This window comes from Hemiscyllium ocellatum, chromosome 32 (genome assembly GCF_020745735.1).
Source record: "Hemiscyllium ocellatum isolate sHemOce1 chromosome 32, sHemOce1.pat.X.cur, whole genome shotgun sequence".
In the NCBI taxonomy this organism is placed as follows: domain Eukaryota; kingdom Metazoa; phylum Chordata; class Chondrichthyes; order Orectolobiformes; family Hemiscylliidae; genus Hemiscyllium; species Hemiscyllium ocellatum.
Window position 1 is genome coordinate 42522798 of NC_083432.1, and position 16512 is coordinate 42539309.

The following is a 16512-nucleotide window of genomic DNA, read 5'->3' on the forward strand; positions in this document are numbered from 1 at the left end:
TATTGGGGCCAAAGTACTAGATTGGATTGAAAATTGGTTGGCTGATAGGAAACAAAGGGTAGTGATAAACGGCTCTGTTTCGGAATGGCAGGCAGTGACCAGTGGGGTACCGTAGGGATCCGTGCTGGGACCGCAGCTTTTTACAATATATGTTAATGATTATACAGAAGATGGTATCAGCAATAACATTAGCAAATTTGTTGATGATACAAAGCTGGGTGGCAGGGTGAAATGTGATGAGGATGTTAGGAGATTACAGGGTGACCTGGACAAGATTAGATTACTTAGTGTGGAAACAGGCCCTTCGGCCCAACAAGTCCACACCGACCTGCCGAAGCGCAACCCACCCATACCCCTACATTTACCCCTTACCTAACACTACGGGAAATTTAGCATGGCCAATTCACCTGACCCGCACATCTTTGGACTGTGGGAGGAAACCGGAGCACCCAGAGGAAACCCACGCAGACACGGGGAGAACGTGCAAACTCCACACAGTCAGTCGCCTGAGTCGGGAATTGAACCTGGGTCTCAGACGCTGTGAGACAGCAGTGCTAACCACAGTGCCACCGCGCTGCCCACAAGTTAGGTGAGTGGGCAGATGCATGGCAGATGCAGTTTAATGTGGATAAATGTATGGTTATCCACTTTGGTGGCAAGAACAGGAAGGCAGATTACTACTTCAATGGAATCAATTTAGGTAAAGGGGCAGTACAGAGAGATCTGGGTGTTCTCGTACACCAGTCAATGAAGGTAAGCATGCAGGTACAGCAGGTAGTGAAGAAGGCTAATAGCATGTTGGCCTTCATAACAAGAGGGATTGAGTATAGAAGCAAAGAGATGCTTCTGCAGCTGTACAGGGCCCTGGTGAGACCACACCTGGAGTACTGTGTGCAGTTCTGGTCTCCAAATTTGAGGAAAGACATTCTGGCTATTGAGGGAGTGCAGCGTAGGTTCACGAGGTCAATTCCTGGAATGGAGGGATTACCTTACACTGAAAGACTGAAGCGACTGGGCTTGTATACCCTTGAGTTTAGAAGACTGAGAGGGGATCTGATTGAAACATATAAGATTATGTCAGGATTGGACACTCTGGCAGCAGGAAACATGTTTCCGCTGATGGGTGAGTGCCGAACCAGAGGACACAGCTTAAAAATACAGGGTAGACCATTTAGCACAGAGATGAGGAGAAACTTCTTCACCCAGAGAGCGGTGGCTGTGTGGAATGCTCTGCCCCAGAGGGCAGTGGAGGCCCAGTCTCTGGATTCATTTAAGAAAGAGTTGGATAGAGCTCCCAAAGATAGTGGAATCAAGGGTTATGGAGATATGGCAGGAAGAGGATGCTGATTAGGAATGATCAGCCATGATCATATTGAATGGCGGTGCAGGCTCGAAGGGCTGAATGGCCTATTCCTGCGCCTATTGTCTATAAAGTGAGGACTGCAGATGCTGGAGATCTGAGCTGAAAATGTGCCGCTGGAAAAGCGGAGGAGGTCAGGCAGCATCCAAGGAGCAGGAGAATCGACGTTTCGGGCAGGAGCCCTCCTTCAGGAATGAGGAGAGTGTCCTAAGCAGGCTAAGATAAAAGGTAGGAGGAGGGACTTGGGGGAGGGGCATTGGAAATGCGATAGGTGGAAGGAGGTTAAGGTGAGGGTGATAGGCCGGAGTGGGGGTGGGGACGGAGAGGTCAGGAAGACGATTGCAGGTTAGGAAAGAACGTTTCAGAGAACACCTCTGGGACACCCGGACCAACCAACCCAACCACCCCGTGGCTCAACACTTCAACTCCCCCTCCCACTCCACCAAGGACATGCAGGTCCTTGAACTCCTCCATCGCCAGACCATAGCAAACAACGGCTGGAGGAAGGGCGCCTCATCTTCCACCTAGGAACCCTCCAACCACAAGGGATGAACTCGGATTTTTCCAGTTTCCTCATTTCGTCTCGCTTCCGCCCCCCCCCCCCCCCCCCACCTTGTCTCAGTCCCAACCCTCAAACTCAGCACCACCTTCCTAACCTGCAATCGTCTTCCTGACCTCTCTGTCCCCACCCCCACTCCAGCCTATCACCCTCACCTTAACCTCCTTCCACCTATCGCATTTCCAACGCCCCTCCCCCAAGTCCCTCCTCCCTACCTTTTATCTTAGCCTGCTTGGCACACCCGCCTCATTCCTGAAGAAGGGCTCATGCCCGAAACATCGGTTCACCTGCTCCTTGGATGCTGCCTGACCTGCTGCGCTTTTCCAGCAACACATTTTCAGCTCTAACCACTGAGCTACCCTACCACTTTTTTTTTTGTTGAAAGGCAAGATGCTCAGCCATAATCAGTTTGAACATTGCAATAGGCTCAATGGGGAGAATGGCATAGTCCTGCTCCTATTTCCTATGCCCCAAGAGCCATCGCTATCATTCAATGGGATTATGACCGGCACCTTCCTGATTCCACTTTCCTGCACTATCCCTTGGTAATCCCAAAAGTCTCCTCAGTCTCTCAACTTCCATTACACCTTTCTTCAAATTAGATTTGGACAACAAACACAGTGCATCTCAGGAACAGCCCCTTCAGCCCACCATGTCTGTCCTGACCATGCTGCCATTCTAAACTACTCCCATCTGCCTGGACATGGTCCATATCCCTCTGTTCCTTGCCTGTTCATGTAAATGGCTCTTTCAACATTGCTTTTGTACTTGCTTCTACCAGCTCCTTCTGGCAGCAAATTTTAAGTGATTTTAAAAGACAGATGCAGTGTTGCATTTGCAGCTTTATCTTTGCTTTAAATGGTTCAAAATCACTTGCACGCTAGAAAGGGAAACTGGTTTCTGTATTTCAGTCTGAACAATAGAGACCTCTATTTAATATCATGGAAAGATAGCAGTAATGAAGCTCCGTTGCCTCTAGAGGGTACTCTTTACCTAAATACTGAACAGGTTTGTCATGACACTGGACCACAGACTGCACAAATTCAAAGAGCTTTAGTCAAAATGTATGATGCGGGACATTTTTCTAGCGAATGTCCAGGTGACCATGACCAAAGCCTGCCTTGACAATTTTTCTCCAGTAAATTAAAAAGTCACAGACCTTAAACTTTTACTGTAAATCTTAATACCGTGAAACCAAGCAATAACAGCTGGTGATGTTATTGACAAAAAATTAACAAAGCACATTTCTCTCCCCTTCTATTTTAACTCTGATATTAACTTCATAATTTTGTACTGGCTAATGTCATTTTTAAGACAGGGGAATACATTGTAGGTAGGTTTTATGCATGGATTATGGACCAATAGATGACATCTTCAGACCACAAAGATTTAAACAATGGTGCATGATGTCACTGATTCTGGATTAGTGGTGCTGGAAGAGCACAGCAGTTCAGGCAGCATCCAACGAGCAGCGAAATCGATGTTTCGGGCCAAAGCCCTTCATCAGGAATAAAGGCAGGGAGCCTGAAGTGTGGAGAGATAAGCTAGAGGAGGGTGGGGGTGGGGAGAAAGTAGTATAGAGTACAATGGGTGAGTGGGGGAGGGGATGAAGGTGATAGGTCAGGGAGGAGAGGGTGGAGTGGATAGGTGGAAAAGAAGATAGACAGGTAGGACAAGTCATGGGGACAGTGCTGAGCTGGAAGTTTGGAACTAGGGTGAGGTGGGGGAAGGGGAATGAAGAAACCGTTGAAGTCCACATTGATGCCCTGGGGTTGAAGTGTTCCGAGGAGGAAGATGAGGCGTTCTTCCTCCAGGCGTCTGGTGGTGAGGGAGCAGCGGTGAAGGAGGCCCAGGACCTCCCATGTCCTCGGCAGAGTGGGAGGGGGAGTTGAAATGTTGGGCCACGGGGCAGTGTGGTTGATTGGTGCGGGTGTCCCGGAGATGTTCCCTAAAACACTCTGCTAGGAGGCACCCAGTCTCCCCAATGTAGAGGAGACCGCATCGGGAGCAACAGATACAATAAATGAAATTAGTGGATGTGCAGGTAAAACTTTAGATGTGGAAGGCACCTTTAGGGCCTGGGAGAGAGGTGAGGGAGGAGGTGTGGACACAGGTTTTACAGTTCCTGCAGTGGCAGGGGAAAGTGCCAGGATGGGAGGGTGGGTTGTAGGGGGGTCGTGGACCTGACCAGGTAGTCACGGAAAGAACGGTCTTTGCGGAAGGCGGAAAGGGGTGGGGAGGGAAATATATCCCTGCTGTTGGGGTCTTTTTGGGGGTAGCGGAAATGTCGGTGGATGATTTGGTTTATGCGAAGGTTTGTAGGGTGGAAGGCAAGCACCAGGGGCGTTCTGACCTTGTTATGGTTGGAGGGGTGGGGTCTGAGGGCGAAGGTGCGGGATGTGGACGAGATGCGTTGGAGGGCATCTTTAACCACATGGGAAGGGAAATTGCGGTCTCTAAAGAAGGAGGCCATCTGGTGTGTTCTATGGTGGAACTGGTCCTCCTGGGAGCAGATACGGCGGAGGCGGAGGAATTGGGAATACGGGATGACATATTTACAAGAGGTAGGGTGGGAAGAGGTGTAACCCAGGTAGCTGTGGGAGTCGGTGGGTTTGTAAAAAATGTCAGTATCAAGTTGGTCGTTAATGGAGATGGAGAGGTCCAGGAAGGGGAGGGAGGTGTCAGAGATAGTCCAGGTAAATTTAAGGTCAGGGTGGAATGTATTGGTGAAGTTGATGAATTGCTCAACCTCCTCGCGGGAGCACGTGGTGGCGCCAATGCAGTCATCAATGTAGCGGAGGAAGAGGTGGGGAGTGGTGCCGGTGTAATTACGGAAGATCAACTGTTCTACGTAACCAACAAAGAGACAGGCGTAGCTGGGGCCTATACGTGTGCCCATGGCTACCCCTTTGCTCTGGAGGAAGTGGGAGGATTCAAAGGAGGACCAGTTCGGCCAAACGAATGAGACTGATCCCTGGGAGTAATGACCCTTTTGATTCTCACTATCTTTTAATTATATTGAAGTTACAAAGCGAAAACAAATTGTTCAGTCCAAATGGTCTAAATAAATGTTTATACTCCTTGCCAGCTTCCTTCATCAACATAATTAACATAACTTTCCAAATCATTTCACTCTCTAATACCTCCCTGGCTATTCAACTGTATCCATGCTCTCCACCTCAGAGGTTGAATTGATTAGGATTATATTCCCTGAAGTCAGAAGAATGAGGGGAGGATTCTCATAGAAACCTGTAAAATCCACTTGGACAGTTTGATGCAGGAAGGGTATTCCTGATTACAGATTAGAAAAATAACTGCAGATGCTGGAATCCAAGGTGGACAAGCAGGAAGGTGGAAGAACACAGCAAGCCAGGGAGAGGCAGGAAGTGGAGAAGTCAACGTTTCAGGTATAACCTTTCTTCGGGACTGAACACCCGAAACATTGACTTCTCCACGTCCTGATGCTGCCTGGACGTTCCCATTGTCAGGGCACAATGGACTATACAGCATGGAAACTAGTCCTTTTAGTCCAACTTGTCCATGCCACTTGGATTTCCCAAATCAGCCTAATCCCATTTGCCTATGTCTGGCCCATATCCCTGTAAACATAGAAATATCAGAAATAGCTGCAGAGGTAGGCTATTTGACCCTTCGATACTGCATCACCATTCAATATGATCACAGCCAATCATGCCATTTCAGTTTTCCATTCTGGCTTTCTCTCCATACCCCTTGATCCCTTTAGCCATGTCTGGTTCCCTCTTGAATAAATATAAATGAACTGGCCCCAACAGCTTTCTGTGGAAGAAAGTTCCATAGGTTCACAACTCTGAGTGAAGAAATTTTTCCTCATGTCAGTCCAGAATGGCTTGCCCCTTATTATTAGATGATGACCTCTAGTTCTGAACTTCCCCAACAACAGGAATATTCTTCCTGCATCCAGCCTGTCCAGTCATAGAGAACAACATGGAAACAGACCCTTCGGTCCAACTTGTCCATGCTGACCAGATATCTGGACCTAATCTAGTCCCATTTTCCAGCACTTGGCCCATATCCCTCGAAACCCTTCCTATTCATATACCCATCCAGATGTCTTTTAAATGCTATAATTGTACCAGTCTCCACCCCTTCCTCTAGCAGCTCATTCCATACACGTACCATCCTCTGCATGGAAAAAGTTGCCCCTTAGGTCTCTTTTAAATTTCCCCCCTCATCTTAAATCTATGCCCGCTAGTTCTGAACTACCCCACCCCAGGGGAAAGGCATTGTCTATTTACACCATCCATGCCCCTTATAATTTTGTAAACCCCTATAAGGTCACCCCTCAGCCTCCAACACTCCAGGGAGAACAGCCCCAGCCTGTTCAGCCTCTCCCTATAGCTCAAATCCTCCAACCCTGGCGACATCCTTGTAAATCTTTCTGAACCCATTCAAATTTCACAACATGCTTCTGATAGGAAGGAGACCAGAATTGCAAGCAATATTCCAACAGTGGCCTAACCAATGTCCTGTACAGCCGCAACATGACGTCCCAACTCCTGTACTCAATACTCTGACCAATATAGGAAAGCATACCAAACGTCGCCTTCACTATCCTATCTACCTGCCACTCCACTTTCAAGGAGCAATGAACCTGCACTCCAAGGTCTCTTTGTTCAGCAACACTCCCTGGGACCTTACCAATAAGTATATAAGTCCTGCTAAGATTTGCTTTCCAAAAATGCAGCACCTCGCATTTATCTGAATTAAATTCCATCTGCCACTTCTCAGCCCGTTGGCCCATCTGATCAAGATCCTGTTGTAATCTGAGGTAACCTTCTTCACTGTCCACTACACCTCCAATTTTGGTGTCATCTGCAAACTTACTAACTGTATCTCTTCAGTGAGTTGGACGATCAGCAATGATCATAATGAAAGGTGGAGCGGACTGAATGGCCTACTCCTGCTCTTATGTTAGATATCTATGTTTAATCCACAAATTAAAACATTTCCCTTCTCTGGGTGGAGGAGTCTGTCATGAATACCCGATTGCATTTTCTGGTTAATATCTCTGATTTATAAAACTGTTCTCGATCTCCTCCCCATATCTTCTCTGCATCTCCCCCTTTTAGAAACCTGAAGACTTCACCGAGTGCCTTAGATGCTGTGTGGCCAGCTGTCAAAACAGAGCGGAGGAATCATTAATTTGTTCAGACATTGTGGCAGATGCTGACAGCTTTACCTCAGTCGCAGTGTGTTAAAGAGTCTGATTCCGTCTGCTGGCCCGCAAATTTGAATGATGTCATCGCGTGAGAGTTTAAGTAGATCGGCCCCTAAGGGTTGAACATGGAACAATTACAAAACAATTTGGTAACGGTTAAAGGGAGCCATATAAAATTATACCAACTTGGGGTGGGGTGAGTGGTGGGCAGGTAATTGAGCATTGAATAATGGATCAAAAGCAGGGAGAGGTCAATTTATCAAATAAATCAACTCACCAACCTTTCCCAGTCCACTGGGATACGTTATTTTAAAATAATCTCCTGAACAGAAATCAAGTTTAACTTGTCTCAGATACAAAAAATGTTTCCAGTCAATCAAATCTCAAATATTCTTGTCCATTTTAAATAAAGATGACATTTGAATCCTCCGTCTTTCTTGTGCATTCTTCATTGACTAACTTATTGTAATTAGTCAATATTAGCCAGGTAAATACTCCTTAAGACTAAGAGAAAATGAGGGCTTCAGATTCTGGAGATCAGAGTCGAAGAGTGTGTTGCTGGAAAAGCACAGCCAGTCAGGCAGCATCCTATCGGCATGAGAGTTGACGTTTCGGGCATAAGCCCTTCATCAGGAATGTGGAGGGGAGCAAAGGGGGCTGAGAGATAAATAGAAGGTTGGGGGTGGGGCTGAGGGCAAGGTAGCTGGAAAGGCGATAGGTAGATGCAGGTTGGGGGGATGATGGTGATAGGTCGGAGGGGAGGGTGGAGCTGATAGGTCGGAAGGAAAATGGACCAGGTGTAGTCATCCTTTTTGTGGACATTAGTAGATGGTAAGAAACTTGCTTAGCAGCTTTACTCTGTAGGTACCCAGACAGGACAATGTAGTTCAGAGAGATCACACTGTGTCTATTTTGGATCAAACTCCAAATTGAATGTGATGCCTTATCTCTCTGGCCCCCAAGCTCTTGCCATCATGTATTTTTTTTTATTGCTATTTTTATCTTCTTTCACAGACTTTTCCCTCTCTCCCAAGTTCTTCCTCCTTGTTGCTGAAAAAGAAAGACATTTTTTCGAAGCTTTTCATCGTTCCCACATCAGAACACTTCACAAGAATGCCAATGTAAAAGGAAAACAGTGTTTATACTTGAAGAGAGGAGAATGCTGTCCAAGTGAACTTGGATTGATTGGTAAAGGCATTACCATGGAGATGTAACCAGTTAATGATTGACAGTTAACAGCCAGGTTTCATTAAAATATTAAGCCAGGCAGGTTAAATCTGATTGATCAAGGCATTGATCTGGGATATGAACTTGTTTAGAGACAAACAAACCGGAGATGCTAGAATCCAAGGTCAACAAACAGTGCTTCCAGGTGAGAGACACCTCTCTTCCAAACTAGTTTACTGCATCAAGTGCTCCCAATGTGGTCTTCTCCACAGCAGGGAGAAGAAACATATTTAGGGGATGGTTTGCCGAACATCTCAGTTGGGCCCGCAGGAGCTGACCAGACCTCCTAGTCACCGCCCATTTTATTTCCCCTTCCCACTCCCTTTCCTACATGACTATGCTTGGCTTCTGCCATTGCCAGAATGAAGCAAACTGCAAATTGGAGGAACAACACCTCGTCTTCCGCCTGGGCAGCCTTCAGCCTGGAGGACTCAATATTGAGTTCTCCAATTTCAAATAACATCCCTTCCCCAAACTCCCCTCCCAGCCCCTCCTCCTCCCTGCCACCAACCAGATTCTTTCCTCCCATTGACCAACCAGATCATACCCTCTGCCTGTCTTCACCTGTCCCCACTTCACCATACTGGCCCCGCCACCCCCTTTATCTGCAGCTCTCCCTGAAGAAGGGTTACCCCTGTAACATCGATTTCTCCACCTCCTGATGCTGCCTGGCTTGCTGTGTTCTTCCAGCCTCCCGATTATCTACCTGAGATTTGAACCTGCATATGGCTGTCACTTATGTTGTCAAGGTGAAAGAGTGGTATTCTTGCAAGTTGTCCTCATGAGCGCAAGATGAAAATCTTTGACAAAATGCGTCATTTATTTTCAGCGATACTCAAGTTCCACATTACCAAATAATTATTTGTTCTTCCTTATATTTTATTCTGTCTGTACAGTTCTTGTTCCCTGTGTTCTGATAATTTAATATACTCTAGTTATTGATGTCAATTCTCATCTGATGTATTACTGGAGGCTTCAACACCTCCCTCAGCCCAAAGAGACCTTTGTGTTGTCTCCAAAATTCCTATAACTATTTTTTTTCAAAGAAAATGAAATGAAGTCCCACATTTCAGTCTTGAGTTGCTCACTGCCATGTCCAGAAGATTAACATTAATTTGTGAATACTCCAGAGCTCCTGGAGTGCTGGCAATTCTATCCCTATTTCACTTGCATTTGCTCTTATTTTTCAACTTGTCCTCATTATCTCCCTTTCTCTCATTCTTTTCTGGCAGACTGTTATTAATACCACACTACTGGCAAGCTGGAGTCTTCTGCCTGTGGGTTGTTGGAATTGTTCTGGGCTATATTGCTGTCACCGCAATTTTCTGACACGATCTGTGTTTTCTTTGGCCCTCACCTGTTGGTCGGTTCTGGGGTCAGAGGATGGTGCAGGTATTTTGTGGGTGTGAACAATTTCCAAAGTTCCAACCTGTCTTTTCCTTCCGAACCAGTATTTCAAGTTGTTGAAATGGATCAACCTGTCTCACAACTCGAACATGTTCAATCAATCTTCGGTGGTATTTCAAGCCAGGAACGAACTAAACTGGACAGTGCCCCTCCCTGATCCTTGCCTTTGATGAGCATTCTGCTCTTGTCGTTCTGTTGAGTATGTTTCTTTAGGAGTTTTGGTGTCCTGCACTTTTCTTGTTCCCTCCTTTTGAACAAACAAAAGAACTCAGGCGACTGACTGTGTGGAGTTTGCACATTCTCCCCGTGTCTGCGTGGGTTTCCTCCGGGTGCTCCGGTTTCCTCCCACAGTCCAAAGATGTGCGGGCCAGGTGAATTGGCCATGCTAAATTGCCCATAGTGTTAGGTAAGGGGTAAATGTAGGGGTAGGGGTATGGGTGGGTTGTGCTTTGGTGGGTCAGTGTGGACTTGTTGGGCCGAAGGGCCTGTTTCCACACTGTAAGTAATCTAATCTAAAACTCTTATGTTAGAAATACCTCCACTCAGTGCCCAGGATTGTCCATGCTATTGATAAATCTTCTCGAAAACACAGTGTGCAGGTATATAGCTAAAGAAGAACTGTCATGTTGAACGTTTAACTTATTTCTTTATTATTCTACTTTATAATTAAGATTTTGTAGCTAGGCACCTTTATACACGTCACAATAAAATTTACTTCTAATTCTAACATCCTCGCGTATTCAGTAGACACAAAGTCCAATCATCTTGCATTCCAGTAATGTGGTCTCCTGGATACCACTTAGATTTCAGTTCTTCAGAGTTTTTTCTGCATTGCAAGACCAACAACAATCTGTCATTCCCTCCGTCCAACAAGTCCACTATTACAGCTCCTTCACCATCACTACCTTCCCTAATTCCGGGTAGAATTCCACACTTACTCCATTTCTATGGCTGCTTTTAAGACAATTACTTTCCACTCTTGTACCAGAGAGTTATTTTCATCCTAATTACTAACACAATGCAAGTCTCTCAAACTGTTTCTATCAGGGAAGCTGAGTGAAGAAAGAGATTATTGACAAATAGCTAATCAGACACCCTGGACAAGTCATAGAGTTATACAGCATGGAGATAGACCCCTCAGTCCAACTCAGCCTCACAGACCAGATATCCTAATCTAATCTAGTCCCATTTGCCAGCATTCGGCCCATATCCCTCTAAACCCTTCCTATTCATGCATCCAGATGCTATTTAAATGCTGTAATTATACCAGCCTCCACCATTTCCTCTGGCAGCTCATTCCATACATGCACCACCCTCTGGGGGAGAAGTCGCCCTTTTTCCTCTCATCCTAAACCTATGGCCTCTAGTTTTGAACTCCACTGCCCTGGGGAAAAGACCTTGATATTCACCCTATCTATGGTCCTCCTGATTTTATAAACCTCTATTAGCATACTTGTCTTCATTGGTCAGAAAACTTGAGTATCGGAGTTGGGAAGTCATGTTGTGGCTGTACAGGACATTGGTGAGGCTACTTTTGGAATTCTGCATTCAATTTTGGTCACCCTGCTATAGAAAAGATGCTGTTAAACTGTAAAGGGTGCAGAAAAGATTTACAAGGATGTTGCCAGGATTGGAGGCTTTGAGCTATAGGGAGAGGCTGTTAACACTTTTTTTCCCTGGAACGTCAGAGGCTGAGGGCTAACTTTATAGAGATTTACAAGTACGCTCGCTCATATTCAGATACAGCCAATAACATCCTGTCATTTAGTTGAATAACTTTCTTTAACCGACTGGTGTATTGCAGGCTCCTTGTGTTGCGATTTCCATTAATCCATCAGATTGACACATGCCCTTTGATGTCTCGTCTCAATCTCCTCACCATCACACCCTTCCAGTCTCCATTTATTTGACCCTTCGTCTTTGTCAGAACCTCTCAAGCACTTCGGTATTTTCCCTCTTTCTCATTTTTGCCTTCCTGTTTCCTGCCTCCCATTTCAAATTTCCACACCTGACATCCTCTTGCTGTTTTCACCTCCCAGTTCCCATTCTCTCCTTCTCTCTCATTCCCTTTTGTCAGGCGGATGTTGCTACTGCATTGCAGGTTAGTGGATACGTCGGCTGATTTGTAGTGGGTTGCTCCACCGACAGAGAGTGACAATTTGACAAACCTTGCCTTATCTGCCTTCAGCAATGTACCGTAAGATTTGCACAGAGCCATTGGCTTTCACTAAAGTGTATCTTATAGTTACCCCTCCTGTCAATTAAATCTTAGCTGGAAGCAAGAATAAAATGAACAGTAACTCACTGAAATGTTTGCAGGACTCACGTCAAGTCAGAGTTGTTCGGCGCAGAAACAAACACTTGTCTCCAACTCATGCATACTGACCAAATATCCTCAACCAACCTAGTCCCATTTGCCAGGATTTGGCCCATATTGGTCGAGACTCTTCCTATTCATGTGCCCATCCAGATGTCTTTAATGTGGTAATGTACATTGCTAAGGACAGGAGTGTACTCTTAAGCTTCATCATCCACCTTGTGGAAATGTTAAAATCCTGAACGATTCATTCAGATGTACAAATTTGTAAAACTGACGAAGCTGGTCATCTGAGTGTGTCGCACATTTTGATGGGCAGCCCATCGTTACTTAAGCACTCCTTTCCCGCCCCCAACACCATGCCCCAAAGCCCGTGATCCCAGGCCTCCTCATACTCACCCGCTGCGGATTATAATCTATTGCAGCAGGTAAAAAGCATCAAAATAAACCTCAAAGGCAAATCAGGCTCTGGAAAATAAACCCCACATGTGATCAAAAGCAGCTCAGAGGTTTCTCTTTTACACACACACACACACACACACACAGACACACACACACACGCACACACACACATTCTCTGTTGGCTTTAAATCTATACATTGTTACAGTCATGACTGTGTGGCCAAATTTCACTCCCAACTCCATTTACAAGTTTGCTGACAACACCACCCATTGTAGGTTGGATCTCAAACAACGTCAATACATGTCATGTTGCGGCTGTACTGGACATTGGTTAGGCCACTGTTGGAATATTGCGTGCAATTCTGGTCCCCTTCCTATCGAAAAGCTGTTGTGAAATCTGAAAGGGTTCAAAAAATATTTACAAGGATGTTGCCAGGTTTGAAGGATTTGAGCTATAGGAAGAGGCTGAACAGGCTGAGGATGTTTTCCCTGGAGCGTCAGAGGCTGAGGGGTGACCTTTATGGAGGCTTACAAAATTATGAGGAGCATGGATAGGATTAAAAAGACAAAGTCTTTTCCCTGGGGTCGGGGAGTCCAGAAATAGAGAGCATAGGTTTAGGGTGAGAGGGGAAAGATATAAAAGAGACCTAAGGGGCAACTTTTTCATACAGAGGGTGGTACATGTATGGAATGAGCTGCCACAGGAAGTGATGGAGGCTGGTACAATTGCAACATTTAAGAGGCATTTGGATGAGTATATGAATAGGAAGGGTTTGGAGGGATATGGGCCGGGTGCTGGCAGGTGGGACTAGATTGGGTTGGGATATCTGGTCGGCATGGTCGGGTTGGACCGAAGGGTCTGTTTTCATGCTGTACATCTCTATGATTCTATAACTCTAATACAGGAAAGAGATTGAGTGCTGAGAGGCATGTTGTAAAGGTTACAATCTCTCCCTCAACATCAGCAATACAAAGGAGCTGGTCATTGACTTCAGGAAGTGCAGGGTACACCCTTGTCCATATCAAAGATGCTGAGGTACAAATGGTCGATAGCATCAAGTTGATGGAAGTAACGATCATCAACAATCTGTCCTGGTCCACCCATATCAATGTTATCATCAAGAAATCGCAAAAATGCCTCTACTTCCTCAGGAAATTCAGCATTTTCCATTTGGACCCTGACCATTTTTTATAGATGTACATAGAAAGCATCCTATCCGGATGCACCACAGCGGCAACTGCTCTGCTCAAGACAGCAATAAATTACAGAGAGCTGTGAACACAACCCAGTCCTTTGCACAAAACCAGCCTTCTGTCTATTAACTCCATTTGTACCTCCCACTGTCTCAGGAAAGCATCCAACATAATCAAAGACCCCTCCCACTGCAGTTATACTCTCTTCCACCCTCTTCCAGTGGGCAGAAGATACAAAGGTTTGAAAGCACATACCAGCAGTTTCAAGAACAGCTTCTTCACTGCTGTTGTCATACTCATGAACAAACCTCTCAAATATTATTGTTGGTCTGTCTCTCTGCACCTTGTCTGTGGCAGTAACACTGTATTCTGTAACACTGCTACCCTGATGCAGTTTGTAAGGTTTGTATAGCATGGAACACAACATTTTGCAATGTATCTCATTACATGTGACAACAATAAATCAACCAAATTGTGTCATCTGCCTGGCAGCATACAGAATGAATAGAATGGGCTTCTAATTTTAAAATAAAGGACTTTTACCCCAACTTTTAGAACTAAATGGAGGCTCCATCACATGTGATACAACCCATGGTTAAATCCAATGATTAAAAGTGGAGATTATTCCTAAAGATAAGTGATAAGTGATGCTCAACTCTTTTGGCACATTAAAGGAAGATCTGAGGAGTGAGGCTTTCTTTTATGTTCACACAGCACGTGGGTCCCACTGGCAGGGCCCCTTATGAAGGAGGTGGTGAACGTCTTCTTTGAATCACTGCAGTCCATGTGCTGTAAGTAAACCCACAATGCTGTTAGGGAAGGAGTTCTGGGATTTTCATCCAGGGACACTGAAGGAACGAGGATATATTTCCAAGTCAGGATGGAGAGTGGTTTGGAGGTGATGGTGTTCCCATGTATCTGCTGCCCTTTTACCTTCTAGCTGGTCGTGGTACACACTCTGTGTAGCTATGGAGGGACAGAATGTTCGTGGATGTGGTACCAACCAAGCAGGCTGCTGTATCCTGGATGGTGTCAAGCTTCTTGAGTGTTGTTGAAGCTGCATTATCCAGGCAAGTGGGGAATATTCTTATGCCTTGTAGATAGTGGACAGACAGATAATATCAGACAGATGGTGGGGAGTAGGGAAATAAACTACTCACTGCTTTTGCCATTTCATGAAATTTCTGGACAAAGAGGACTGTCTAGTCAAAGCTCTGAAGTAAGTATAAGTCCACGACATTTAGATATTTTATATAGACATACTTCTGGTACATATAGAAGGGAATTCCTCCCTGATAAAGGTAACTATTTCCTCATGAGTTAAGATAAAGATGACCTAAAGTCTTGCGGAAAAACTATTGCAAATCAGCTGATTGGAAAAAATTTCCAATAGACAGCAGACAAGGCAAAAACTGAGTGCTAAAAGAATCTGGTGAAATTGAAATAGTGTAACTCAGAGATGATACTGTAATATGATACAGAGGGTCAACTGCAAAACATTCGTTTTTTGAATAGTCATTTGAACTCTTTGTTGTAATCATTGCATTTTAACAACTGCTAGGAGGTGATTCCCCAACACAATAAAGTTATTGCAGACACTTCTTAATTTATTGATGCATTGCAGTCACCATTGGTGGCAATAAAGCTCTCAAACTAATGATCGTCTCCAGGGTATTCCTCATTTTCTTGCCTGATCTCAATTATTGCATAGACTGTCCATCTTTCTTTGTCAGTATATCCATTCTCTTTGGGCCATCAGTGAACAGGACTCTTACCTGAGAAATTTGCAAAGAGTTTACAAAAGGGTGTGAATCGATGTAAATGAAGCCATTGTTGCGTTTCCTGAATTGTTAACGTTGGTGACAGATGCTGCAAGACAGAGAGAAATCTCACTGACAAATCAAGATTACTTCATATTTGCAGCTACTGTAAAATTACCACACCTTGCTTCAGTTAACAGGAATTTTGATCATACACACACTCTCCACTTTGTTAATGATGTTGATGCTAAATTTATCCAGCGATAGTCTTTGTAATGACATTAGCCAAGTGGATCCATGATTGCAGCTGTTAACCTGGTCCAATCAGAGAGCTCTGGCTGACAGATACAAACAGGAGTCAAATGTCATTGTCACTGTCTTGTCATATGTGGAACTGGGATTTGAGGTTTGTCCTCATGTCCCTGTAAAATGGTTGAATGGTAGGGTTTGGGGCCTAGCTTTGATGCTCCTCTCCCTTGTAAAATTGCTGTTTCTTGTACAGCTGTAAATTTTTTTTGTAAACTGTTTTGTAACTTGCTTAATAAAATAAAATAAACAGGAGATTAAGAGTTAAAAAAAACAGAAAAAAAACCAAACAGGAGTGTCGGCACTGCTTGTGACTGGCCACCCGGGTGTTTTCCTATCTTTCTGGTGGTGGAAATTGAATAAAGATTCTTGGACCTTGTGTCTTTCACTGTATCTCACACCTGCACACACACCCACACCACGGGTGCTGGGGAAAAATAAGCACTACCGCAGTTAGGCGGTAGTGTGGGGGTTAAATAAAAAAAAAGAAAAAGAAAAAAAATAAGTAGGAGTGTTCTGCCCTCCCAAAAAAAGGGAGAAAAAAAAACCAAACAGGAGTGTTGGCACTGCTTGTGACTGGCCACTCGGGTGTTTTCCTATCTTCCTGGTGGTTGAAATTTGAATAAAGATTCGTACACCTTGTGTCTGTCACTGTGTCTCACACCTGCACACACACAACAAGGGTGCTGGGGGGAAAAATAAGCACTACCGCAGTTAGGCGGGAGTATGGGGGAAATAAAAAAAACAAATAAACAGGAGTGTTAGGGTTTCCGTTCACTC

General features: G+C 44.9%; 1 protein-coding gene across 2 annotated transcripts in view; it reads right to left on the reverse strand.

Moving 5' to 3' along the window:
- The window catches only part of LOC132830706 (transcription factor CP2-like), a 48211-nt gene that overhangs the window by 8559 nt on the left and 23140 nt on the right, over positions 1 to 16512 (reverse strand). For both annotated transcript variants that reach the window (XM_060848526.1, XM_060848527.1), the window contains 2 exons: positions 15442 to 15535; positions 7141 to 7231 (listed from right to left, as the gene is read on the reverse strand). In XM_060848526.1, the coding sequence (XP_060704509.1) occupies positions 7141 to 7231; positions 15442 to 15535 (185 nt within the window). The remainder of the gene's footprint in view (positions 1 to 7140; positions 7232 to 15441; positions 15536 to 16512) is intronic.